Source organism: Prosopis cineraria, unplaced genomic scaffold (assembly GCF_029017545.1).
Source record: "Prosopis cineraria cultivar Desert tree isolate PC_DT_omini unplaced genomic scaffold, ASM2901754v1 PC3, whole genome shotgun sequence".
Lineage (NCBI taxonomy): Eukaryota > Viridiplantae > Streptophyta > Magnoliopsida > Fabales > Fabaceae > Prosopis > Prosopis cineraria.
The window spans coordinates 34,947,918-34,975,168 of NW_026555334.1; the positions used below are offsets into that span (position 1 = coordinate 34,947,918).

Consider the following 27,251-nt stretch of genomic DNA (forward strand, 5'->3'; position numbering starts at 1 on the left):
CAAACAACTTTATAAAATTAAAAATTTAGAAGGCCTTCGAATATATGGAGGGGATGACAAAGGCGAGCGCCAGGGCCCCAAAAAAAGTTAAAAAAAAAAAACTAAAGCAGAGGAATCAATTTTCAAATTACAATGTCCTGGGGATAATTCAAGCCTGACCAAAGAAGGGAGAATAGCATGAAGAGCGTTGATTTCAATAAGCTTCATTTACAAGTACAAGTTTTTTAAGCTGACCTCTCAGCAAAGTCATTTTGTATCATCTGTCGTTTTGTTTCGCATGCTGAAATATTTGGCGATGTGTCCTCATTTTCGTTGTGGAATTTGAAGCCTGTGGATGAGTTGGGGTTCCACCGTTGACGGCATTGTGTTTTGCTAAAGTGGTTTGAATGGCTTTTCTTCCTTGATTGGGTGATTCAACAATATGTGTCAGTATGCCCTGCAAGAACAGATCGTCAATGTGGGTAGGTAAGACTAAGCTCTCAAATAAACCTTCATGAAGCAAAAGTAAACTCATCGTTACTTATGCCAGTGAACAGTTAATGGAAAGTTACCTTCTTTTCCTCCTTCGGTTCTTTTATTTCCTGATAAAAATCAGGTAGAGGCCGCGCTCTGAAGCAGAAGCTTTGTCGTAACTTCCTGATCTCTATATTTGCTTTCTCCTGCATTAAGGATTGAACGTTACAACACTACTATCACACTTTGTACTTGTTTCCGATGTGTCAACTCACCTTGAGCTTTGTGTGCAGCTGCACTTTTTGTGACTCACTGGCGTTGAACTTTTCTTCCAATTTCTGAAATTGACCACAAGTTCAACACACAATGAATCACATGATCCTTAGCAAACAGACATTAAATAGGGCATGTAATTGAGGCAGCTTTAATTGAAGCACAAAATAATAAGAGTATTGCCTTCTTTCTTCTTGAAGCTCTTTCTTCCGTCCTCAAGCTAAATGGAGATGATATAACAGGGGATCTCATATTTTTCCTGTGATGATTTATTGAGGCATGTGAAACACAGTTATGAGAATATAAAGCCAGTAAGGAAGGAAGCATTTTCATGGGAGAATCTGACTTACTCCGCTGAGAGCAGGTGCCATTTGGTGCCTGATCTTTTGCTGCCTGATGCTGATAAATCAAGAGGTGTTTTGGTCCTATGAATTTTCAGAAATATATAAAGCTACATCAATAAATGATCGCCTTAGCCAAAAAGAGGGGGGGAGGGGGAGCAAGTGAACAGTTTCATCATCTGATGAACAATTTCTTTAAATAAGTCACCTTTTATTCTCTGTTAAAGGGGTCATTGAGGAGTGCTTTTGACCCTCATTTTTAGAAGCCTGTAATTGGTAAAACAATAATCTTAGAATCATGGAAAGCAATTGAAACTTAAAAGGACATAGCAAGGAAGCTGAGATACCATAATTGGGGTTCTTAAAGGAGTCAAGTTGCTGTCCTTTGAGACTTTGGAAGAAGCAGCACCAACTCTTGCATTTTCAAATTTCTTCATGACTGATGCAGTTAACCTATTGAGTTCTCTGATGGGTGTAAAATTTGACACGTGAAGAGACTTAGTAGGTGATCTCTTCTTCTCAGGGGATCCTAATGCAGGCTTCTTGCTACTTGGGATGGCAAAATTGTCCTCCTTGGAACAAACAGAAACCTCAGATTTCACAGGTGAGGAGGTGAACTTAAAAGGTTCAGAGGCTTTTAGCAACTTGGAGGAAGAAACGGGTGGTTTCTTCTGCCTCATCGATGCCAAATTTTCCTTGTTAGATTCGGAACTCTGCTGCACAACTTCCATAAGGTCAGTGCCACCACCTCAAAGAATCAAAACAAAAAAGGAATTCATGTTCATGCCAATACATAAATACTCCAGACTACCTTCAATAATTCTGGTGCCGTTACTGGAGGTGTTTCGCTAAGTTTTTCTCTCACTCCTCTCTTGCAAGCAACATTTTGAAGCTGGCTTTGCAATTCAACCTTCTCTGACTTACCAACTGAAGGTTGGTTTTCGGTTTCACTCACACTTGGGTCTCTATTTGAGCCAAGAGTGTCTGGCTGTGAGTTTAGAATCTTGAAGCCTGTTTTTTCATCGACGACAAGTTTAACGTTTGGAGTAGTCGTCTGTGAATTGTCATTGTTTGAAGCAGCACTGTTTGCTTGTTGATCAAGCAAAGCAGCTGCTCTCTGAGCAGCAAGTTTTTTGTAATGAGCTTCAAAAAAAGCTTTCTTCTGTGCAACTGATCCAGGTCTTGAATACCTCTCTGCCTCTTCGACGTAACGATTGTGAGAGAAAGAAGACCATTTCTCCCACGACAGTGACTCCGACATGAACCTGCCGAACGAGATTGACTGTCCAAGCGAATGAATTGGATTGCTCTGTAACGCACAAGTTTCATGAAGTTTTCAAAGTGAACCTTCATGCGGGATACAAAGCCTAATTTTTGATTAATTCAACCAACCAAAAAAAAAAAAAATCCAGTATTCAAACTTAATCACCTATATGCTAGAAAACTGCAGACAATTCAACTTATCAAGGCAAAAAACGAGCATTGACTTTATATATATATATATTAATTATAACATATACATTTGGGATATTTAAGAATTCCGACAGGGGTGATTGCAGTAAATAATTGTGTATCTTGACGAACTGACCTGGTTGGTTTCATTGGAGATGCCAGAGGCATAGCAGAATGGCTGCATGAGACAAGCTGTGTCTCCCATGTTTCGTCGAAAACCACGAAAGATCCAAAGTTTACTGTTGGGATCGTTAATAATATTTCACTGTGGCCGTTCTTCGCATATGTGTCCGATTCAAATTTGAAATTCAAAATGAAAAAGGCTGTGGGGGCCTGTGAAGCACACCCCAACTTTGTGATTTGAAAAGGAGCATTATAGAGAAATCTTCATTTATTCCGAAAGTGGGGTCCACCAGCCATGTTTGGAGGAGCCTCTAAATCTTTTTCTCCTTTGTCTAGGTCCCACGCTTTGAAAAAACCAACCTCACTCAATCTTTAACGTCCATTGGCGGATAGTTTTAATTCAAAATCAAGTTGTGCTGCTAAATCTAGAAAGCTAAGAGATTCTCTGCGTAATGCACGTTAGAAGCTAGAAGGTGGTCATAATACCATAAAATGTGTTAAGAGAGACATTAATAAAGTACAAGAATAGAAAGAAGAGGTTGTTGAAGACTCGAAGTTGTAGAAGGTAAAGATGTAACAGGCTGAACAACCAGTAGTTGAAGCATCGACAAAGGCAAAATTACGAGGATGCTTTGTTTGGTATTTTGAGAGTGTGACATGAGCTACACTTGTGGATTCTTGACCTACAAAGAAAAAGGGAACACGGAAGAAAATAAAGACAAAAACCTAATACTGCAATTTTGAGTGTCCAAATGGGAAACAATGTTCAAATTAGTTGCGTGTCTGAGGGAGGATTGTACTTTAAATTTTTTATCAACTGATGAAATGGACATTTTTTTACTTCTTCTGGTTTACTGTATGATAAGGATCAACCAGAAGTCCCTTCTCTGATCTCTGTTTCTCTTCAAGTTTTTGGGCCTTTCTTGTGCAGTTACAATCAAAATAGAGATTGTGTTACCGAGAGAACTCAAACACATCTTGATTGACCCTTCATCATGTTGTCGGGACCACTTTAACAGTTAACAGTTAACACTGCCAACAGTTACAGCAACTGGAGTTCACTACTGTCTTGTGGCCCACACGGAGAAGTTTGGAGTCGTCAAGGACATCAATTCCATCCATGGTTAGAACCAACGGACACAAAAATCTCACTTGCATTTAGTCCTTTCATTTTAAGTAGTTAGATAATTATGATTCGAACTTATATCCAATCACGCATTGTTTGTTACTTTCTAATGGACCACAAGTAATGTGGACATATTTCTAAAAGTATTTTAGATAATACGATATTAATTGCCATTAAAATTTCGCAAAATATTTAATATATCAAAACAACTTTTTTAAAAAAAAATATATTTTATTCACGGAAAGAGGAGTATGGAATCATCACCGCCCAATCAAGTAAATAATTAATTTGCAGCCAAAATAAAGTAAATCATTAATTCATTGGGGTGCCAGAATAAACGTGGATGCTATACAATAAATACGGAGACGATAAGAAAGATCTATAAACCTAAACACCTCCACGATAATTCACTCCCATGGTTTTGTCTGCAAGACTGCAACTACAAAATTTGAAAAAGAAAACAAAAAACAGAGAGATTTGTGCACGCACATATTGTTTTGAACATTTTCATGCATATTTAAAAAAAAATTAAAGTATGCATTTAGTTCTTTAATTTTATACATCATTTTATTTTAATCTTTTAACTTTATATTTTTTTAATTCTTTAATTCTGACACTACTAGTTTTATTCTAATAAATTTTTATATTAAACTTTTAAATAATAATAAAATATTCTCACATAATAAATTTATTTTTTTTAAATAACATTGATTGATACATGAAATAATCATTTAAAAATAGCAACATTAGGATTAAAAGATTACAAAAATACTTTATAAAATTAAAGAATTAAATTAAAATTTTATATAAAATTAAAGGACTGAAAATATCATTCAGTTTTAAAAAAGTGTTATGCTGTTAAAGCCAGAAAAAAAAAGTATTCAAAATTACATTGTCAAATCTGTCAAAAAAAAATTATTCAAAGTTTTCATCCATATCTTTATTAAAACCTCTATTCAAAACTTAGGATATTAATAATTAAAAATATTAGGTAAACATAACTTTTGATTAATATGCATTTTGTTGATCCCTATAATTTTTTGGATGTTTTAAATTCCTAAACTTTTATTTTTCATTATTTTTGATCCCTTTATGAATAAAGTATAAAAACCTTAGAAGAACTCAAAACAATAAAAAATCAAAAGTATAAGAACTTAAAACACTGAAAAAAAAAATAAGGACCAAAAACAAAACATGAGTGAAATACAGGAATAAAAAATTACATTTATCCTAAAAGCATCCAAGGATAAAAAAATGTAAAGATATTATATAATATTAAAAAACTTTAAATATCCCTTATAAATAGGACTTGAGGATGAGGAACTAATAAATACATCAAAAAAAAAAAAAAATAGAATGCCTACGTCATAAATTCTAACTGTGGCAACAAACTTTTCTCAGAAACAGGCAAAATTGCAGACAATGATGTTAATGAATATCCGATTACAATGATACAACAACCAAAAACCCCATTACCCAGGAATACGCTTAGCCTAGGCCTGGAAAAGTTACCAATATTCCTTCGGAACACAAACATATCGAACAGCAAAAACCCAGGTGGTTCTCGTCACCATGGCAAATTTCACTCACCATCTTGCACAGACAAACACGAAGTGGCCTGCTATGTCCTGTGATTATATCAAAACGTTGCCTGAAGCAAGAGTTTTCAGTGCCTATGCGAATGCTTTCGGCTGTCATAAGCAGTCTCTTTCTTGTCTCTGTGACTTCTTTGAAACACTTGTAAAGCAAAGGTAATGCCTCCCACAGCCGCCATGGCATAAATCGCTCGATAAGGAGCCAACGCCAGACCAGAAAAATAGGACCAGTACCCAGCCACGAGATAGATAAAATATAGTCTCACTTTGCGGATGGGTAATCCGGTTAAGGATAAGGAGGAGCAATTGAACTCGGGCTTTGAGTTGCATATGCCATGGAGGATAACGCCAATGCAAAGAATAGAATCCAAGAGCCGAGGGAAGCTCTCACCCATTCCTAGCCTCTGTCACAAAATAAAATGCACAGTATGAGGGTTAGACAAACCTGAATATTTACGAGGGAGAATGACAAGCAAAGACCTCATAAGAAGATTATTGCCAAATCAACATTTTTTAAAAATTTCAGTATTGCATGAAAGAAGAAGTACTGAATTCGCGAATTTTAGTTATGAAGAGATCTTAACTTGACATTAATACTCTTATGAGGTCCTTATTTGTCATTTTACCCATCTAAAATTAAATACATCTCTGATTTTTACATACAACTAGAATTCCAAGCTCTCAGAATTTATAGGATGAATACACAAAATGGCTTCCTGCATGAAGATATAGAACAAAGATAGATTTAACTTTTAAGTTCAGCATCAATAACTGGTTTCGCAACTTCATCTTCATAAACCACGATTGTACAAGATTGTTTGTGTCCCAACGAGAATAGAAACAGGAACATATTAGCTTCTTAATAATCAAACCCATTATTTAAGAACAAACTATATTTTAGTTGTATTTTTTTTCTCAACATTCAATAATTTTGAGTTATAACAGAAACAAATTTCTTGCAGATGAAGAAAATTATTTGATGGTATAACATAAAATACATGCTCAAAAAATATCAGCAAGACAAGGAAACATGTATAGAAATGTATACCTGCAACCAAGCTGCAAGAGATGGGGCAAACATTGTTGCGGCAACAAAATGCAATATCAACAAACCATGGCGATGATGGAATAGATCCAACTGTGTGTCCCCAAAACTTTTTGATGAGTCTGGACTGCTGGAGCAATCATCTTCTGAATGGAATGTCCGGTTAAAACTAGCATCGAGTTTAAACTTAAGTTGCTCAGGTCCATTGTAGTCTTCAATTTTACAATCATAACTCTCTTTTTGTGCATGGCTGCGGCACGAAGCTGTCAGGAAACTGTTACAAAAACACAGTAAACTTAAGGATCACAAGGTCATATATATAGGCTAGATGAAGTATTGTACATCACTAAAAGGGTGGGGAGAACACCTTTGTTTACAATAAAAGATCTGGTTCCCACTATATCTAAACACTAATCAGGAAAGCTCTCTATTAAATGAAGTACAATTAGACTACACAGAAAAGGATATTATTCTAATTATCACTTTAAATTCCTCAACATCTTAGGCAGACTTAATTCAACACTGCAGTATTGAGTAAAGTTTGAAAGATCACAAGTGTAAAACTTCAAAAGAAACCCCTTACTTTCAATTAAACTGAGATACCTGCATAAAGCACTGTGACAGCAGACAGCATGAGAAAACAGAAGTATAATTAGACCCAGGGCTGGATGAACCAAGCATGCCAGTATAATTGCAGCAAGTGTTGTAACAAGCACTGGATTGGCTCTCAGAACCCTAACCAACTGTTCAATGAGGTTATCAGATAAAGATGCTATGACCAACGTGCTAAAGTTGGACTGTTAGAGTGCAAAAATGAAACAAAGGGTGGGGCAGGAAGGATGTTATAAAAAATACTAATAGTACAAGCACTAAGCCTCTTCTTCCCATCTTGTTCACTAAAGAGTGGCAAACCAAAAACGACGTCCAGAAATTACCTACTCCACTGCTGATAAGAAATCTAACCCCTTATGGGACGTATTTTGGCCATTAATTATATGTATCATTCTTTACCTTGAAAGAAGAGATGATGGAGGAAAGATTAAAAAACCACTGGAGATATATAGAGCAAGAAGTTTGTTCCCAAATTTGCCACCTGCAAAATATTAACCATGCTGTTTATAATCCAAAGTGAAGCACAATGTTTAGGAAACTTAACTACTGTGCATACGACACAAGAATAGGTCTAGAAATTCATAGGAAAAATATTCCAGTAAGCTGGGTAGCCATTGATTTAACGTCAATATCCATGATATTAGAAGGAAAAAAATTGTGCGCAAAATCCATAGAGCAGAAGTACATGCATGGCTGCTTTAAACCAAAGAGCAACCACCTACTAAGTACTCAAATGCATAACATCTGACACGAGTGAATTCAAGCAATATGACACAACTACAAATCTCTATACATCCAAACAATGCCCTTAATGTCCCTATGCCAGAGCAGAAAGTATGCAACTCGCAATCTACTTTCAATTCTGAGATAGCACAAAAGGAATTTCATCAGTTAAATGTGAAAATAACATCTAAAAATAAAGGGGGGGGGGGGACACTGCTAGATATTAACATTAGTATGAAACTCATTCTTGGACCATTGCTCAACAATATCCTATGGTATAAGAGCCTCATTGAAACTAATCTAGATCTTGCCAATGGCCTAGGTGCCTTGATGGCACCATATCACCTTATTAACCATAAGGTTGAGGGTTCTACCCTTTGCCATGGCATGTGTGAGTTATATATGTATGAAATAATTAAAAAAAACAATATAGCATCTTTCTCAAGTAGAAACACTGAAAGCCTTTGATCATAGTCCTCATAGATTCATTAGAATTCACCAAAGACTCTAATTTGTATGCTGTGGAATTTCACTGCTTCATTAGTTACAATTTTTTCTATAAATATTTCAATACATTGCTATGCCTGCATTTTCATGGCCTTGGCTGATTTAAACATTTTATTTAATATTAATAACACTATAGGATAAGAAGTAAAGATCGTCAATGATATAGGGAAAGAAAAGAAACTAATTCACTCAGAAAAGCAGGGTCTAAGGAGGCCTATAAATGGTGTGCATAATACTAACTCCTAAAGCCCATTGATACTTATATTACAACAATATAACTTATTTAAAATCTACTTTTGGTTCACTAGTAAGTTTGTTCTAATCATTGCATTTTGCTGATTTGCTAAAGAAACTTTGAAGAGTGGGGAGACAAGAGTGCATCATCTGGAGATGGTTTAAGCATGTTGAACAAGGTGATACAAATGCTCAGGTGTAGAATGATGAAAGTTGAAGTAATAAAATTTGGAAGCATCCAATTTGATGAGTCTAACCCAAAATTTACAATTCCAAGATACTTGTTGAGCACAAATGATTAGGAATAGTAAAACAAGACATGTTCACTAATTTGAAACAAAAAATATCCAAAAAAAACATTTACAATAATGACATCATCACAGAAACTGGTGAACCTTAAGGGTGGTAACAATCAGCATACTAACCTTGTCTTGACAAAAATGTGTGAAACAGCAGCCACAAAGAATAGCAAGTGAGATACCAAAATCAGAATAGCTATAAGCCCGTTTGCAAAAATATAACAAATCACAGAGATGCTGATGAAGCTAGCAAGGGGAGGAATTGGCTGAGACATCATGAAGGAGAGGAACAAGGAAAAGAAAATGGGTAGAATGGCTAGAAAGAATAAATGTGAGAGCACTGTCAAATTGGATTCCATAGTTGAGAGCATTGAGGGTATCCGCAGATCAAGATCCCATGCATATGCCTGCCGCATTAGAGCAAAGAAAATGATGGCAATGGAGAAACCAACCATCTGCATGAACATCACATAAGCATGATTATTAATGTTTCTATTTAACAAAAACTAGATAAACACATCCAGTTCACATGGGATGTACATTTTAGAAGATAGCACGTAATTCAATTAAGAAAAAAGAAGTGGCACACATAATTTAAAAAAAAAAAATTTAAGAGAACTAGAATTCATCCGTGTGATAAATGGGTTAGACAAAAATTTGACACAAAAAATAATGGACAAAATTCAAATGAAACAAAAGCCAAATAAACATCAACATATATCAACTTCTTTGTGTAATCAAAATCAATTAAGTAGTCAAAACTTCCGCAATAAGAAAACATAATAAGCCACAGATGGATCTTGAATTTATTCATTGATTCAAAGAGCAAAGCTGTTTTTCAAGATATCAACTGAGCCTATGGCTCATGGAAACTTTAAAGAGCGTCCAAAACCAAGAGTAAATTTTCCTTCAGTCTCTATTCAAATTTATGTTTACATATATACATATATATATTGATTGTATGTGTGTATATATTGACTGTGGGATAAGGCTTCTTGTTGTTGTATATATGCAGTGATTGTTTACGTTAATTAGCACCAGAACATGGAAGGGAAGAGAGATATTATGATAGAATGAAACAAGCAATATCAAGTATATTGGCAGTGGCACCACATTGATGAACAAACAATATACTGATGCAAATATTCAAAAATCAAAATTTACTGAATTCAAGAGCTAGATTCACAAACAAACAAAAGAATTGCCAATGGAACGAGAAAACTTGTTTGGAGCAGCACCAATGCTGGAAGTCTGAATTGATGAAAACATCAACACCAGGCGTGTAGAAATCTGACCTCTGGATTATATAACAGCATAAACCTGCTGGCAGCAGCACTGACGGAAATAGCAATGCTACTTTTATAAGAACAATGCGGATCAACCTGCAGAATAATGGAGGAAAAAAGCATTAGAAATTTATTATCATAATTGCTGGTGTAATACTAATAAAAAATTTGGTAGCATATCCCTTCATGAATTGCAAAACATGAACAATAACTTCTTTAATTTTCTTTTCTGCTCATAACTGGAAGGAAAAAATTGTCCCGCCACTTCATGAATTAGGAAATTTTACCAGCAAAAGAACAATTGTTCTCTCAGAGTGCCTAGTTGAACCCCAATCTGCTGGTGAAGAATCAACCAAAATTGTCTCAGCATCCAAATTTGGATATATATGAAGACCACATGTGTCATCATAAGCAAGTGCAACAGGTGGAAAACAACGGAGTTTGCAGAGCCCTGAAACATTCAGCAAGAGTTATCTCAGCTGATCGTAAAATAAACACTGCAGTAAAACCTCACGAGCAACACTCAATCACAATAGCATTAAATGCAGATGAAATAATTAAAAAAATCCCACTTCTCAAATGTCAACTATGGATTACAACATTTGGTAACATTTTGTAAGCCCAGGATATGTAATTAAAGGGAGGCTAAGATCAGTGCCCAATCCAATTTCAAACTTCTCTTATTCCTTTCCTCCTTTAATTCTCCCCTTCCACAGTATGTTGGCAGTGCATGATGACATTTGATTCTCCTGACTAATGTGGCAAGACTATGGAACATTATAAATTATTAGCACCCCTCACAGTATGTGAGGATGAGACGAATTCTTAAGATTAAAAGATCATGCACAAAGCTGCAAGGTCGTGCTTACAAGCCAGGAACCGAACATATTTTGAATTACTTTGGTAGTTCATTTGCTAAGGGAAAATATGCTAGGGCTCAGGTCAAATATAACAGAAAACATGACTGGGCCTGGGAAAGATCAATGTCAAAAATGAATATATCAATGATTATACAGCATGGTCTAAAAAATAACCAGATAAAAAATGGAAAACAAAACACTCAACAACTGTCCTAGTTGTTTAGGTAGGTTAGATTCCTTACTACTACTTTCAAGGTCTCCAGCTTCCTCTTCTGGAAGTCCAGAGTTATCTATTCCACAGCTGGCAGTTTTCAAAGACAGAGTAACAGGAAGAAGACCCAAGCTGGTGGAAAATGATAGTCGGACAGCAAGAGGATGAGCTTCCTCCAACATCATCTCCTGCAAAACATGTGCACATTGTAAGCTCTGAAGCTATTGAAATGAATATTGTTGGGTCCATTTTCAATAGTTTAAAATTGGGTTTCTGAACGGACTTTAACATGGTAAAAAAGCATGATTATGATTATTAATTCATTTCTAATTAAATTTTCAGCTTTATTTATTTTTGGTTGAATACCTTAAAATGGTTAGTGACCGCTTAGTGAAATTGTTTCCTGAGTTAAGCTGCATGTGATAAGGAACTAGAGGCTTCATCAAGATTTAACTCGGTAGAGTTAATTTCCCTCCAACTTAATTGTTGGAACAATTGCTTACATAACAAAACTGAGCCTTGCAATTATAAAAACTCAGGGACATAAATGAATACTAATATGAGTGTTAAAAAAAAAAATTGCCTGAAGTATAGAAGCCAGTCAATGCTTCATGAAATAACAACCTTTTGAGAATAGGTAGATTGAAGCATCAACCACGGAGATATCTCTAGCTTCCCTTCTTCTGGGTTAAAGAACTGCCCAACAGCCATAGATGCTGCAGGTGGTGGTCTGCCTGAAATGGTCTGAGCAAACATTGTCAACATATATGCACGAATTTGAGGCTGAAGTTCTACAACACGAACCATGCAAGAAATAGTCCAATTTTGGAATTATAAGCATACCGGACGAGGGGCAACCGATATTGTAAGGAATCTAAACCCACGCATATCTTCAGGTCCCAACCAAAACACAGAAGATGGTGGAGGTTGCTCGGTCTGACTTCCAGGTTCCATCTGCAGCAATACAGTATGTTCAACATTATAAGTAACTGTACCAAATAAATTAAATTGCTACCTCAGCTTGTTTCTGAATGCAAGATAAGGTGATCTATCAAACTAAGTACTATCAATTTATCCAAATGAGAAGACATTCCCGTCTGGGAAAAGAGCACTACATACCTGCCGTGGTGCTGGACCTGAGGGAATGCGCATCATCTTTGATGTTACTTCCACAACCCTTCCACTTGGAGGCAAAGTTGACGTAGATTTGTCCTTTTCTGGCCACAGATAAAGTCTAATTCCAGAACAAGGCTCAAGGTTGGTCACAAACACAAAATGACTTCTTCCATTTGACCCCTACACATCCAAAGTGAAGAAATGAATTACATCATTTTTATTTCTAATATAAAAAACAACCAGAAACTTCAGGAGCTTATTGAACAAGGAACTCTAATGGCATAACTGTTTAATAACAATCCAATAGTGAAGTTGACCGTAATTAAATTCTGTATCTACCATACACAATCCAACAAATAATCTCTAACTCACAAATTTATAAAAGCTAAAGTGGCCACACAAACATCTTAAAAGTTTGAACAGTTTCATTTACACGACTAACTAAAGATACACTAAAGTGATCAGAAAGTTGGAGGGCTGATCAGTTATTGTTTTGATTATCAATTTCAGAGAACAGTAAAAGATTTAAGAAAACAGGCTTCTTTCAGTAGATTCACTTGCTTTAGAATTACCGCTAAGAATAAAAGTTCCTGAAATTGTTTAGGAAAGCAAAAAATAACAGGAAGAAATTTGGTAACTTGATACATTTTGCTTTCCCACATGATTTCTAGGTAATATCAGGCAAAATATATCGTTCTATAAAATTTTAGATATTAGAAAAAAGATAATTATGTGAAAAATACCAATTTTTGTATGTCCAACCACCGCCTTCGACCATCCATTGCTAAGACAGTCACCACATTTGTCTGAATGTATAGGTCTCTCTCAAGGCTATCATCACTCCATTGAATATTGGGAGGACATGTAGCTGAACCGTGCACATGAGATCCTGCAACAACACACCTATAACATAAAATTTTGCACCAAGGTAGTAGCTTTTAAGTCAAATGAAAGATCTATGTCAAATATTGAGATTTATGAAATTTAACAAAACTGTAACAGAAATCAACCACGCAGTGAGCATGCAATAGATTTTGGAAATAATCTAATATTATAGAACATTTATAATTCACAATTCATTGAACAACTAAGAAAATAAATACGGTAAATATTTGCAAGAATTATATTCTCAGCTACACTGTTACATCAGAAAAGGCACAGGAGTAATGTCAAGCTAACTTCTTTACTTTTACATCAGTGATTATGCATTCCAGAAACCTCACAGATAAACTATTCAGCCAAGATAATCATCACAATCCAAAAAGGAAAATGACAAAAATTACAGATTAATACCAGTGGAATCCATTGTACTGAGGACAGGAGTACTTATTGAATGCTTAGAAGGCAATTCCATCATCCGGTTGAAATTATGTGAGATTCCGCTACGCAACATTCTTGAAAAAATTGCAAGCCTTTTTTGAGCATCTGGAAAAGGATGGCCCGTTTTGGAGTCTATCAAACTAAGAAGAGTGTGTGACACCTAGAGAAGAATAAGATAATCAAAGCGAGTTCTAAGAGAATTTTGAGTCACTGCTATTGCATAAGGCAAAACCACTTACTTGAATAACAAGTTGATTACACCATAAAATAGCCTGGTGCTCCATTGATAACCACACATTCCTCATAGATGTACTACTGACCATGAATCCATGAGTTGGGGGCACGATATTATCAAGTGATGTTAATTTTGACCGCACCTGTAGAGAGGAAAAAACATAAAAATACACCACTAAATCAAGGTTTACGTCAAGCAGTTATATAAAAATTGAAAAAATAACATAAAAAGCACTCAAACAAATAACACAGAAATGATTCGACTCTGATTCCCATAGATCGTGCAATATTTAGCCTAAACTTCCATAGCTTGATTCTGAAAGGCCAATTTCCAAAGCAAAACCAAGCTTAGGTAGAGAACACATGCCTCTACTAAGAAGTGTGATTATCTATTTAAATTATATGAGATCCCATTTTCAAAAATTAGAAGACCTGCATTAACTCAAGAAACGCACTCCAGTTGAGATTTCCTCTCAACCAAGACCACAAAGTACTGTTTATGCAAATCAAGTCAGCTCTCAAGTTGAACTAGGGTGAAATTGAAATGAAAGGTGTGATAGTCTTGTGAAGTGCAGACACACGAGGCATCCTTCTCTCTTAAACATCACAGCAAAAACTGGCATTCATGATGAATAAAACATTATCTGTACCTGGTAATCATTATATGCACCAGAGATAGATACCACAACAACACGAGAGAGCACAGGATCAGACACATAACGCCCAGAGTTAGTAGTCTGAACCTTATATCCCTCTCTCCATTCCTGATTTACACGTTGAAAGTAATAACCCAAGGAAGGCTGCAATGCCAAAGGAGGTGATCTGAATGAAATAGATACATTCCATCATTTAAGTATAGTATACAATAAGAATAACCAAAATCATAACAGTAATAAAACTTACTGATGTGGTGTTGAGAGGGTAAGAATAGTTTCAACTGCTGATTTCCTGAGATGAGGATGGATAACAGCAGCTCTAGCAACAAAACCTCCCATGGAGTGACCAACTAATATCACACTTTTTGGTAAGCTCCCAGAAGCAGCAGTGCGTCTTGTTCGAGCATCATAAGACACTTTATATTGATCCAATATCTGCAAGTAAGGCATGAGACAACTGTTGGATTGAAGAAATGATGCCTAAATACCAGCCTGATGTATTGGATTGAAGAATAGTAAAGCTTAATAGCCTCACAAGCCCAGGGGTAGAACTAACGGAGGAAACAAATGACAGTAAAGAACAAGCACATAAAGTTTAATCTGATCAGCTTTGAAACAGAAGACTGTTGTTCAAAGGATCAAAACAGCCTGCGGATAAATTCCTCAAAGCAGATAAGTTGCCTAAAAATTACATGAATGTATTAAGTTAAATATCACAGAGGCATCGATAGGTCAAAAGGAACAATTGTGTAATCAGGATTGAACCACACTCCAAAAGGAACATAACTCCTCTAATTTCAATAAATTGCCGTTCAATTATAAGTAAGCCAAATATTTGTTCTCAGGGGAGATTTATGCCAGTAGTCTCAGCAGTCTAATTAAATCAAAAAGAAAACAAGCTGAATAGCAGGGAAAAAAGGCACCTACAAACTGCAAATCAAATAATCGACAAGCCATTTGCAGAGATTGGTAGCACTAGCCTATCAAGCTATTTGCAAGATAAGGAAAGAATGCTCAAAACACAAATAAATCATCAGCTATATACCACAAATCAAATTTTCGGCAGCCTCAGCATATTTATCCACAATTTATCAGCTTCCCCTTAGGATGTAATACATATGAAAATGACAAGTGATACCTTGTGAATGGCATAAACAACATATTCAGCATGTTCTTCAAGGATCCCCCCATCCATTGCAGAATGTTCACCTTCAAGGTCCACAGCAAACCAGTCTAGCCTGCTAGTATACTGATTGGGCATGTGAAATTCAGAGAAGTTCATGTGTGCTCCTACTTCTTCAGAGCTTAGGGAAGCTTCTTGGTAAAATGAACGCTCAAGGGGACCATTCTGATATGCCCTATCAGATTCTGCTGCCAAAGACCGTACCTATTGTGCAGACAAAAGCAGAAGAAAATGCTGATGAGCATAAATTTGAACAACGATACTACCCCAACAGTATTAACAACAAGGGTAAAATGTTAACAAAAATATGAACAACAATAGATACAACTAAATCGGAGATTGATACTATTAAGGTTGGATTCTCATGGATTTATATCAAGATTTTATATTATTTCAGACTTTACCCGTTCTTCCCCCACCCCCCTTTTGTTATGTGTCTTTTTTGCCACAAAGAACCCTCTTTCACTTGGTAGCAGATGTTTCGTTAACTCTAACTCTTCAAAAATGAGTATCAGCCAACTCAAAACAATGAACTTATTAAGGCAATCTTCAGGATTGAACAATTGGCTACCAGTGCAGATTTTAGCCTACATTTTACCATTTTACAACAGAATCAACTGAAGGCAATAAGCCTCTTTGAATTTAACCAAAATAATCTCAAGAGTTAAAATCTTCTGACCTCAAATTTCTTAATGCATCTCTAGATCATTAGATATAAGCAAATTAGCCAATAATTTCCTGCTTTTCAACTAGCATCAGTACATTACCACCATGAACACCAAGTATTGCTATTTTTCCTTGACATGTCGGAATAGTTTCACTAACAACTGAACGAATAACTGTAAACTGTTTAACGAATTTCAACTACACTCAAACAATAAGAAAGAGGACCTTGCCTGTTTGTAGCTACCACCATTGCCTGGGATGAAAAGCACCGGTACACCACTAAGCTTCTTGAGATGCTCCTTAAAATCTATCTTTTTCCAACCCTCATGATATAAATATAATCCATATTTCACTGGCGCAATGCTTTTAGATGAAGAGATAGGAATGTAAGTCGGATACATGTAGGTCATGATACATCCATTTGAAATGGGTTTTAAGACACCGTATAGAGCCGCAAGACAAATCCCTATCACGATAATGATAAGAACTGCAACTCTGACTTTTGCTTTGAAACCAGGCATTGTTGAATGATACTTCTACTTCAAGAACTTTGGCACACAATCCCACATCTAGCTTAGTTTGATCCTAAGTCCACGTATCCCCAGATTTCCTCCCTTCAAGAAACCAAACTTAGCAAACTCAATTTTGAGTTCAACACCAGCAAGCTCTGAGAGAGGAGGCACATGCAACAAAAAACAGAAGTGTAAAAAGAGTCAAGCCAAACCTAGAATCAGTCAGCAGGTGAGCAGTCACAGAGATTATTAAAATTTAAAACAAGCTCCCGCTTTCGCGAACACAAGGAAACTTCGTAAATAACGACAAACGACATTGGAAACGTCTGTTTCTAAAACCAGGACAACTCAGGATCCAAATCTCGCACACATGCTGATTCGATCGAACCGGCTAGGAAAACAGATCAGAAGTAATTTGAAGAGAATGCAGAGCCATAAACACTAGACCTGTTTTCGGTCAACCGAAACACTAAACTGAAAGCAAACAAATCAGCGTTCGGATCTGAAACACGCGAAAGGTCTCAGTCAGGCAGCGGCGCCATCGACACCGCAGACTGATAAGAAGCTGAATCGAGAGAGTAGGCAAAGAAAATACAAGCGCTCACCAAAAACGAAAGCGGCGGGAAGAACACGATGATGAGGACAAGAGAAGAAGCATGAACCACGGTGAGAGAGAGAGAGAGAGAGGTGAAGGAAGCTAAACTTTTCTTATTTGGTGTAGAAGAATGCTAAGCTTTTTGTTGATGCTCCACTTTCTCAGCGGCGGATGTTCGAAGCTGAAAGACCATGCCTCGTCATGTGACAGACTGAGAAGTGAGAAATGGAGGTTAAGCTTAAATTTTGTCCGAAATCAATCAGCGTAGAAGTTGATGATTGGAGATCATTATTAATTCATGTGACGAAGTTACGGCGGTTAAAAGTTCCTGCAGAAATCAAAATGCTTGATTAGGGATAAATAAATACAGAATCCTGTTCAGGATGAGGGGAAGAAGCCTTCAGGCAAGAGCTAAATCCTCATCTGTAATTAATCATCAATAAATTAATTAATACATATTTTCCTGTCTTTAAATATAAGTAAACTTTAATATTTTTATTTGAATTCATCTTAATAATTATGTCTTGTTCAATATTTTAAACTAAATGTATCTGAAATTTGGATGTACAAGGGGGCATGCTGATGTTGGAACTTGGAGGCAGGGCAATAAAGACGCCCACATGACCGTCTCGTCCTGCTCAGGCCCTTTGGGCTGTATTCGTGAAAATTATTGGTTAGGCCCTCCCGCGTGGGGATCAGCTAATTTGTGTTTGCTTTTTCCCCCTCCTTGGTAAGAATTTGAGACGTTGTTTTTTGTTTTTAACGAGAAATTTGAATTGTTTTTAGTGCTTCATTTATTTGGAAAACTTTGACGAAACCTATCCAATAATTTATTAGCCAAAAAAAATGAATAAACTAAAACTTTTTTACATCATATGATAATATTTAAATTTTAAAAAAACTTTATACGATCTGAAAAAGTATTAATTGAATAAATAAGCAAGAAATAGATTGCCAGTCTTATTGGAAAAAGAAAAAAGATGGCCAAAAAACAGTAAGAAATGATTTAATTCCATATTAAGGCCACATTACTTATTAATTAATAAAAAAGAATAGCAGGTGAATAGTAAAGGATAATTTCAATTTTATATAAACCAGTATCATTTGTTTTTTTTTTTAAATAGATTGCCAATATGAAAACCTTGATTACGTTTAATTATCAGATAAAAATATAAGTTACAAAACAAGAACCTGGATCAACTGCCAGGATACCCTGCGTTTGCCTGTTGAATTGGGTTTCTCCAATAGATTCTAAATTTATTTTGTAACCCCAGAAGCATTAGATGAAAATATGTTTTTTTGTGAAAAGACTTATTTACTCTCATTTAAAATGTATAAGTTTCATAGGCATATGCACAACATAATTATACAATATGACAAGATTCATATATTAACAATATAATATTCATTCATTATACATAATTTGTATGGTTTAGTTGAACAAAATAATGTACAAGACCCCCAGCTATACAAACAAAAGAATATCCATGTATAACATGACAGTATCCATGTATTAATAACATAATGTCCATACATTAATAATACAATGTCTGTTCATTATACATAATTCATATGGTTTATTTAAACAATAATGTACAAGTTTTCTAAATGAATGAATAAAAAAATGTCCATATATAACATGACAAGGTCTGTACATAAAGAACACAATATTTGTTCTTTATATATGGTCTATGTAATTTAATTGAACAATAATATATAAGTTTTTTAAGTGTATGAACAATAAAATGTCAATATATAGCATGACAAGGTCCATACATTAATAACATAATATTTGTTTATTATGCATAATTTGTGCTGTTTAATTGAACAATACTGTACAAGTTTTCTAAGTGTATGAACAACCAAATGTCTATATATAACATGACAAGATCCATACATTAACAACACAATATTTGTTCATTATACATAGTTTATGTAGTTTGATTAAATAACAATGCACAAGTTTCCTAGGTATATAAACAACAAAATGTTTATATATAATATGGCAAAGTCAATACATTAATAACACGATGTCTTGTGTATAATGTTATCTTTTCAAACAAGGGGCAAATGATTCTTTTTACCAAAAAATATATTTTCATGTAAGGCTTTTGAGCCAGCAAAATAAATTCAAAATATGTTGGCTTTAGGTGCTAAATTTTTGAATTCGAGGGCCTTTAATGCCATCATAAATCAATCAATTAACTACATTCTACAAATTTGGTTGGTCAAATTTTTTTTCATTCTCATTGGTCTAACTACTTCGTTCTCTTTTTCATACCTATCTCCCATTGGTCAATTCATTGTAAATGCATTTATCTTGCATAATTTCTTCCCTCCCCATTCCTTTTCATCTGTTTCGATGTTACACTCATTTGTGCCCTTTCAAATTTCCAATTAAATGGGTATTATATTTGTTGCCTCTTTTGGTTCCCTATGCCTTTTCCATCTTCATCATTCTACATTCTCAGTTTCCTCCGCTCTTCAAAGTATTTTTCTCTGTATCTTTCTCTTTTTGTTAAAATGTATCTTTTCATTTTATCGCTGTTTGGTCTCTCTCTTAGTCTATTTCATCTTTTTCTCTCATACTATAGTTTTTTGTTGAGTTCTTTATCATAACACCTTATCTGGTGGATTGTCTAACTACTCTCATTTTCAACCGCTATGCAGGTTCCTCCATTATTTGTTTATCTTATTTCTATATAAAGTCCTTTAACTGTCACTGTTTCAACATACAACCATTTTAACCATTTTTTTAATGTTTTTTTTTTCAGAAAATGTCCAATAGACCTAGATTTATTTACTCCTTTAAAGGATCTTCAAGAGGGTGTCTCACACGCTAGCATACGTGTCTGATTGGTCCATTTATTCTGGGAAGATGACATGGGCTTCTTCCAGATTGCAAAGACCCTAAACAGTATAGTCTATGATCTCTTTTGTTATGTTTTTTGTGCATGTATTAAACTTTTTTGTTTAATCATATTTTTCATCCATTAATCTTTCCCATAAGGATACTCGGATCTTGGTGGTAAGCAATCAGCTCAATCCTATTCATAGGATTTGGCCTATTCTTCTAGAGGATTTTTCATATGACATTCACCATTTCACAGTCGTTTGGGATACCAATCCCGTTTCATCCAAACTTTTCGTTGTCATTAAGCTTGACACTGCCTTTTAAAAGTCACCAACATTAGTCCCCTTGCCCCCACTTAAGATATTATCCATTTGTCTCCTAACTGATTCGGAGAGGAGAGAAAAATGTCTTTTACTTCAATGTTAAATTTTCGTCACCCTATGTTTTTTTTTCTTTACATGTTTTTTGACTTATTCTTCTTATTCTTCTTGTCCTTCCATTTCAGATATTTCTGGTATCATTTTTGGAGTTGGATACCTTTAAAGAGATGTATCTGATTGCTGGATTGATTGGAAATTCTCTTTCATTATCAGTGATACATGGTACGTGTGTTTTGTTCCTTTTCTTTGACATATTGTTTTCTAGACTGTTAAAAAATTAAACCCTTCTGTACATTTCGTTTATGTTCCCTTTGTATGGTTTTAAAGAGTCATCCCATATGTAGGGGCAACCATCTTAATTGTGAACTTGAGGATGGTCCAGCTTGGAATGCTTACAATGGCTACCTTCTTCAAAATTTTAAGAAAGACTTGGTGATTACAATCGAATGGGCTAGGATGATCAAGAAGGGTGGTAGGTCTTTTTCTTCTGCATTTTTTGTTTCATCTGTAAAATTAGAGCAAAAATATCATTTTACTTTGCTGAACATCTCCTTCCTTCCTTATGTAGATGACAGCGTCATAAAAAATCATTTCAATGCAACAAGAGTTCATTTCAATGCTAATTCTAAAGTTGTGCAGTATTTCAGAGGAAGTTTAAGGGAAAACATGAACTTATTAATCCAGATCATCCCTCTACATCAGGGATTAGTGATTAATAAATGTTTAAAATTTCTGTTTTTTGATTACCTTCTTTTCATTGATTGCAATGTTGCAACACATGCAGTCATACATTTTCCAAAAGTTATATTTCAGACATCGTTTATGTAAATTTTAGGTTCATCACATTTGCAGAAGTTGTATTTGCCTTCCTTATTCGGTATTAATTTATCAAAGCGGTTTCATTCCATATCTTGCACCCATCTTACATGTAATCGTACTTATTTCTTATCATGGTGATAATCTCACAATAGTAAACTAGCAAAACAGTGATTAATGTATAGTTTTTGATTTCACATCAAATGGCGATAGCAAACAAAATGTAGTTAAATGTTTACCTCCCAAGTTCTTAAATTAATAGTAATAAAAATGGTATACCAATAATATTTACAATCATATCACCTGTTAAAATCATAGAAATAGATTATTCCAATTATTTCAAATTGATCTGTCATGCGTATATCAACCTATTTGTTAAATGGCTTCCAATTAATTATTCCTTAATTCTTAATTTCTTAAGTTTCTTAAACTTAATATGTTTGATTTCTTAAATTATTACTTAAAGCTTAATTGTAACATAATGTTATTAAAATAGAATTAGGATACAATTTACTTGGTTCCTTAAGTGAGATAGTATTTCTAAATGGTTTTTAATGGTGGTCGGTCGGCTATTCTAATTTTTACTAAAAAAAAAAGATAAATCATTTCGTGTAATGGTATGAGTTAAGTATTGCGAAATTGTAAAATTAAAATGGTTATAATTGATGTATTAGTTACAAAAAAGTAATTATTTCTGACATTATACCAATAACTTATGGCTGATAAATGAGAACTGATATCTGAAAGTAAATCGGTTATTTAAAGAAAACCACATTATGTTGACTAACAGCTAAAAAAACTATTAACGTACAATATTAATTTAAAAAATATATTCTCTATTAATAATGACAATGTTAGTTAATAATTTTTAAATTATTTCTAAGAAAATAACATTTGAACCAATACTCATCCCCCAATAAACTATTTTGAAAATTTCATTTATCGATAAACAGTTTTCCATGAATGTAATGATATCTCTGCCATTGCATGAGAATTCAATGTCTGCTTCCAACATGCTTTGTAAATTGATTCTCCATATTTCTCGTATTCAACATTTATGCTCAACACATTCTCTCTCATTCAACCAATAAGCTTCTCACATTTTATGATTAAATCTCCTCATTTGTGGTTCCTTTATGATTCATTTTAGATTATAGGAAAAATTCGCTCCATACATTCTCGAGGCTCAACTCCCTCCTTCATACATTTGGAAATAGTTGGCTTCTTAGCATAGAGGATGGAACATTTGAAGGACCAAATGACGGCATTTCAAAAATAAATATGGCTCCACATGCGTTCAAACACGATTTGCAAGGATGACCAACATTCAAATTGTTTTGATGACATCTATAACACTGAGTTTCTCAATACAATTGACTATTCTAATATGGCTCCACATAAATTGATTCTAAAGTTGGGTTCCAATAATGCTTGTGTAGAATATTAACCAGGCTAATGGTCTTTGCAATGGAATAAGATTGCAAATAATATTATTGGGAGACCATTTTATGAGGGGGCTAGCACTTAAATGGTTCAAGATATGGTGAGGATGTTTATATTCATCGTATGGCTTAAAATCCCTTAGGAGAAAGTCTACCTTTCCTTATGCATTGACGACAATACCCAGTAGTTCTTTCATTTGGAATGACAATAAACAAGAGTCAAAGACAATCGTTGTCAAGAGTTGGGGTTTATTTACTAAAGTCAGTTTTCTCATATGGTGTATGCAATTTTGTTGAAAGTTAGGTATAGGGATGGTCTCAAAATTCTAATTCATAATGCCGACTTATATCCAAGGTCTCTATTGTCAATATAACTTACACAGAAAATTTCCTGAATGTAGTTTAGCCTAAAAAAACCCTAAAGAGCAACAATTACTTGGGATAATAATTTCAAATCTAAATGTGTTAGATCAAAAGTTCCATTCTGAAGTGCAAGAACCATTTGTGTGGACAACATCATCTTCTGTGCCAAAGAGGTGAACAAATTCACTATCTCTAGGGAAGATTGGATCAAAGGCTTATATCTCTCTGTAATATCATCTACAAAATCATAACTAAAATTCTCTCTAATTGTTTTCATCAATGTATGAACAATCTTATTGGGAATTCTCAATGTAGCTTTATCTAAGGTTGACAAAGTAGTGATAATATCATAATCGCTCAGAAAATCATTCACTCCATGAGGATTAGGAACAAAAAGAAAGGTTTCATGGCTCTTAAAGTAAATCTTGAGAAAGCTTTCGATAGACTCTTTTGAAATTTTATTGACGACACTCTTGATTCCATTGGTTTGAATACTCACCTCAGAAAATTGATTAGAGCTGCCATTTCTACTTCTCCTATAAGGGTCCTTTATAATGGTGAACTTATTGAGGAATTCGTTCCCTCTTACGGCATAAGATAGGGAGATCCTTTATCTCCTTATTTATTTGTTCTGTGCATTGAACGTCTTAGTCATTGTATGATTAGTTCCATTGATTAAAATGAGTGGAAGCCAATTAGACTAACAACTAATGGACTTCTTATTTCTCATTTATTTTTCGCTAATGACTTGTTACTTTTTGCAAAGGCATCTATTAACTAAGCTATGATTATTCAATAATGCCTCTCAAATTTCTACAATGCTTCTGGCCAAAAAGTTAACATTAGAAAATCTAAGCTCTTTTGTTATAGGAACATCAATTTTAATAGGGCTTCTCAGATCAATACAGAATTAGAAATTCCCCTCACGGGTATTCTTGGCAAATATCTAGGAATTCCCTTAATCCATGAAAGGGCTTCTAAGTTTGCTTCTTTACTTGACAAAGCCTGCTCTTACCTTTCCAATTAGAAAAGTTGATTTCTTAACTTTGCTGGAAAAACTGTACTTATTAATTTTGTTCTTTCGGCAATTCCTAGCTATGCCATGCAAACCATGTTGTTACCTAACAATGTTCTTATGGAATTGGGGAAAAATTCTAGAAACTTCCTCTGGGACTCCTCTGATGGGCACAAAAAACCTCACTTAATTTCTTGAGATTATATTACTATGGAAAAATCTAATAGGGGGCTTGGCATCAGAAATCTTAGGAGCCAAAACATTGCCTTCATTATGAAACTTTGCTGGAGTCTTATCACTCAACCAAATCGGCTTTGGGTCAAGATTTTTTGTGATAAATATAAATGTATAAGTCCCACTATTCCCATGGTTTACAAACCTAGCTCCTCCTCTTTCACTTAGAATAGTATTTGCAAAGTCTGGAATAAATTTATGGCACATGTTGGCTAGAAAATTGATAAGGGAGATCATACCTCCTTCTGGTATAGTAAGTGGTTCCCTCTTCCAGAACCTCTTGTTTTTTATGCTTACCGTAGTGCGGAGCCCATTTTTCATGCTCAGGTTTCTGATCTTTGTAATTCTGCTAGGGGATGAAATTTTAGTCTTCTGAATCGTCACTTCCCTCCTGAGGTGATAAGACTCATTACGCTAGTGAGACCATCTAATCTTGATAGGGAGGATGATGTCATTATTTAGAAACCATTCTCTAATAGCAACTTCACCGTCAAATCGGCCTACAAGGCCATGTCCTCTCAAAAGGATCATAATAACACCGATATTTGGGCTATGATTGGGAAATGGCCTACTTATGAATAAATCAAGTACTTTCTTTGGAAGGCTACTTAAGACAGGCTACAGCTCAATTCTACCTACACCGAAGGGAGTACTCCTCTTTAAAGATCTTGCTTTTTTGGATGCAATTCTCTTGATTCCTCAATTCATATTCTACGAGACTGCATATAAGCTCGTAACGTTGGGATTAAACTGGTGAAACTCTCAAAACTTAATACTTTCTTTTTCCTTTTTGTGCAAGATTGGATAAGCTAGAACGCAAAGGTTAAGGCAGGAAATCTAAATACAAGAAAGATCCCTTGGTAGAGACTTTTTGCTCAAGTTTGGTGGAACATCCGGAAGACGCGTTGCAAAAAAATCTATTTCGAAGAAATCTCTCAGAACGTCAACATTGCTTTCTCCAGTACCCAACAAATCACCAATGACATGAGGCTTCAATCTAAAGTTAACCTCCTAAGTCACAATTGCAAAAGGCTAGAGGCACGTTGGACACCTTTAGAAACAGGCTGGATCCGTCTTGACATTGATGGGGCCGTCAACTCCATCGGAGCTGCTACTTGTGGTGGAATCATATGAGACGATAAAGGGAATTGGATCAAGGTTTTTTTCAAATACCTCGGTTATCATCCAAGCACAACAGCAAAACTATTATGCATTTTAGAAGGACCTCAGCTTTGTTGGAATGCCCATTTTGACAAAATCAATGTTTGCTCTGATTTTGTGGTGGAATCATATGAGATGATAAAGGGAATTGGATCAAGGTTTTTTCCAAATACCTCGGTTATCATCTAAGCACAACAGCAAAACTATTATGCATTTTAGAAGGACCTCAGCTTTGTTGGAATGCCCATTTTGACAAAATCAATGTTTGCTCTGATTTTGTGGAAGCACTTTCGCTTATCCAACATAATTTCCCTGATAACCATCCTCTCTCTAGAATTATCAAAGTCAGAACTCTTGTTATGAAAGATTGGATCATTACCTTCAACCACACGTTCAGAGAAGCAAACAAATGTGCAGACATGCTCCCTCACCCTGCATCTCGAGATAATCTTGATCTTATTATTTACAATCATTCGCCTTCAAGATGTAGATCTCTTAAAGAATCTAACATGACCTGCTTTTATTCTTCTTTTACATGGTTTTTTCATGTCCTTGTATTTAAAAAAAAAAAAAACTCCTAACATGCTTCTTACCTTCACAATTGAGATTAAATACAATTAGCACAGAAAAACTACAATATATGAAGAATCAAAATTAGGTTCAAATAAGCACGTCCAGCTGACTATACTATACATGCTTGAATAAAATAAAATATCATGCTTACCTTCTATGTCCAAAACCATACAGAATTATAGAAGAATAACTTTGATTTTATCAGATTTGGATGAGTATGCTTTGTAAGTGCCATATGCAACTTCATACACAAGAATACATCTTATCTGGTTTCCCTTGCAGCAAACATTATCAAATGATCAATGAATAATAAATATAATATTGTTTAAATTATAATTATCCACACATTCCAAAAAAAAAAACCTAAAAAAAATAACATCTAAATATAATAGAATGATATAATAAATACTTTCTAATATATGTCACACAAAAAAAAAGTTCATATTATCACAAAAAAGCATTAACAATTGCATTAATGTTTACATTATAACAAAAATGTTTACATTATAACAAGAAAATGTATTTTAAATACAAGCTTTTCATTTAGTACAACAAATATGTTTTAAAATTATCGGAGGTAGAACAACTTCGAGAAACATGAATTTAATATATAAATTCGTTATAACAACAAGCATAGATTGATAACAAAGTGTAATTTCTCGACTATTTAATTTGTAAAAAACATGTTAAAAATCAACGAATAGTTTAACGTTGAAGAATATAAGATTCAATTTAAATATTATCAATGGATAGAAAGAATTTTACATTGTCAAAGTTGTTGCTCATATTATAATTATAGATGGCTTATATCATTCTCATATTATAATTATAGATGGCTTATATCATTTACACAATTGAGTAATGTAAAATTCGTGCAACGTAGAGGAGGAAATCTAGTTCTCCCTAAATCCCATTAAACTAGAAAATACAACAAATTTCGTCTATCAAAGTGAAGTGAACAAATAATTTACTAATAGAGGTTTGACCTAGT

General features: G+C 34.6%; 2 protein-coding genes across 8 annotated transcripts; both read right to left on the reverse strand.

Moving 5' to 3' along the window:
• Nucleotides 1–24: 24 nt before the first annotated feature.
• LOC129306555 (protein WVD2-like 7) lies at nt 25–3,120 on the reverse strand. Of its 2 annotated transcripts, none has more exons than XM_054947220.1 (9): nt 2,656–3,120; nt 1,879–2,376; nt 1,415–1,780; nt 1,276–1,334; nt 1,077–1,151; nt 910–985; nt 729–791; nt 552–659; nt 25–436 (listed from the first exon to the last, which is right to left on the reverse strand). In XM_054947220.1, the coding sequence occupies exons 1-9, from the start codon at nt 2,722–2,724 to the stop codon at nt 257–259; spliced, it is 1,494 nt and encodes a 497-aa protein (XP_054803195.1). In that variant the 5' UTR covers nt 2,725–3,120; the 3' UTR covers nt 25–256. The 2 variants fall into 2 exon arrangements, with proteins under 2 accessions (XP_054803195.1, XP_054803194.1); XM_054947219.1 differs by having other exon boundaries at nt 26–436; nt 1,415–1,783; nt 2,656–3,117.
• A 1,895-nt stretch (nt 3,121–5,015) lies between these two features.
• LOC129305762 (uncharacterized) lies at nt 5,016–17,734 on the reverse strand. Of its 6 annotated transcripts, none has more exons than XM_054945816.1 (20): nt 17,433–17,724; nt 17,275–17,329; nt 16,546–16,982; nt 15,605–15,853; nt 14,714–14,901; nt 14,461–14,632; nt 13,816–13,953; nt 13,550–13,736; nt 13,000–13,145; nt 12,260–12,436; nt 11,984–12,094; nt 11,765–11,884; nt 11,172–11,328; nt 10,357–10,520; nt 10,079–10,165; nt 8,910–9,238; nt 7,420–7,501; nt 7,012–7,151; nt 6,412–6,682; nt 5,016–5,767 (listed from the first exon to the last, which is right to left on the reverse strand). In XM_054945816.1, exons 3-20 carry the CDS (start codon nt 16,834–16,836, stop codon nt 5,435–5,437), a joined length of 3,342 nt encoding a protein of 1,113 aa, XP_054801791.1. In that variant the 5' UTR covers nt 16,837–16,982; nt 17,275–17,329; nt 17,433–17,724; the 3' UTR covers nt 5,016–5,434. The 6 variants fall into 6 exon arrangements, with proteins under 6 accessions (XP_054801791.1, XP_054801793.1, XP_054801794.1 ...); XM_054945818.1 differs by having other exon boundaries at nt 16,546–16,929; nt 17,040–17,329; XM_054945820.1 differs by lacking the exon at nt 17,275–17,329 and adding an exon at nt 6,027–6,079 and having other exon boundaries at nt 5,628–5,767; nt 17,433–17,734.
• Nucleotides 17,735–27,251: the final 9,517 nt, after the last annotated feature.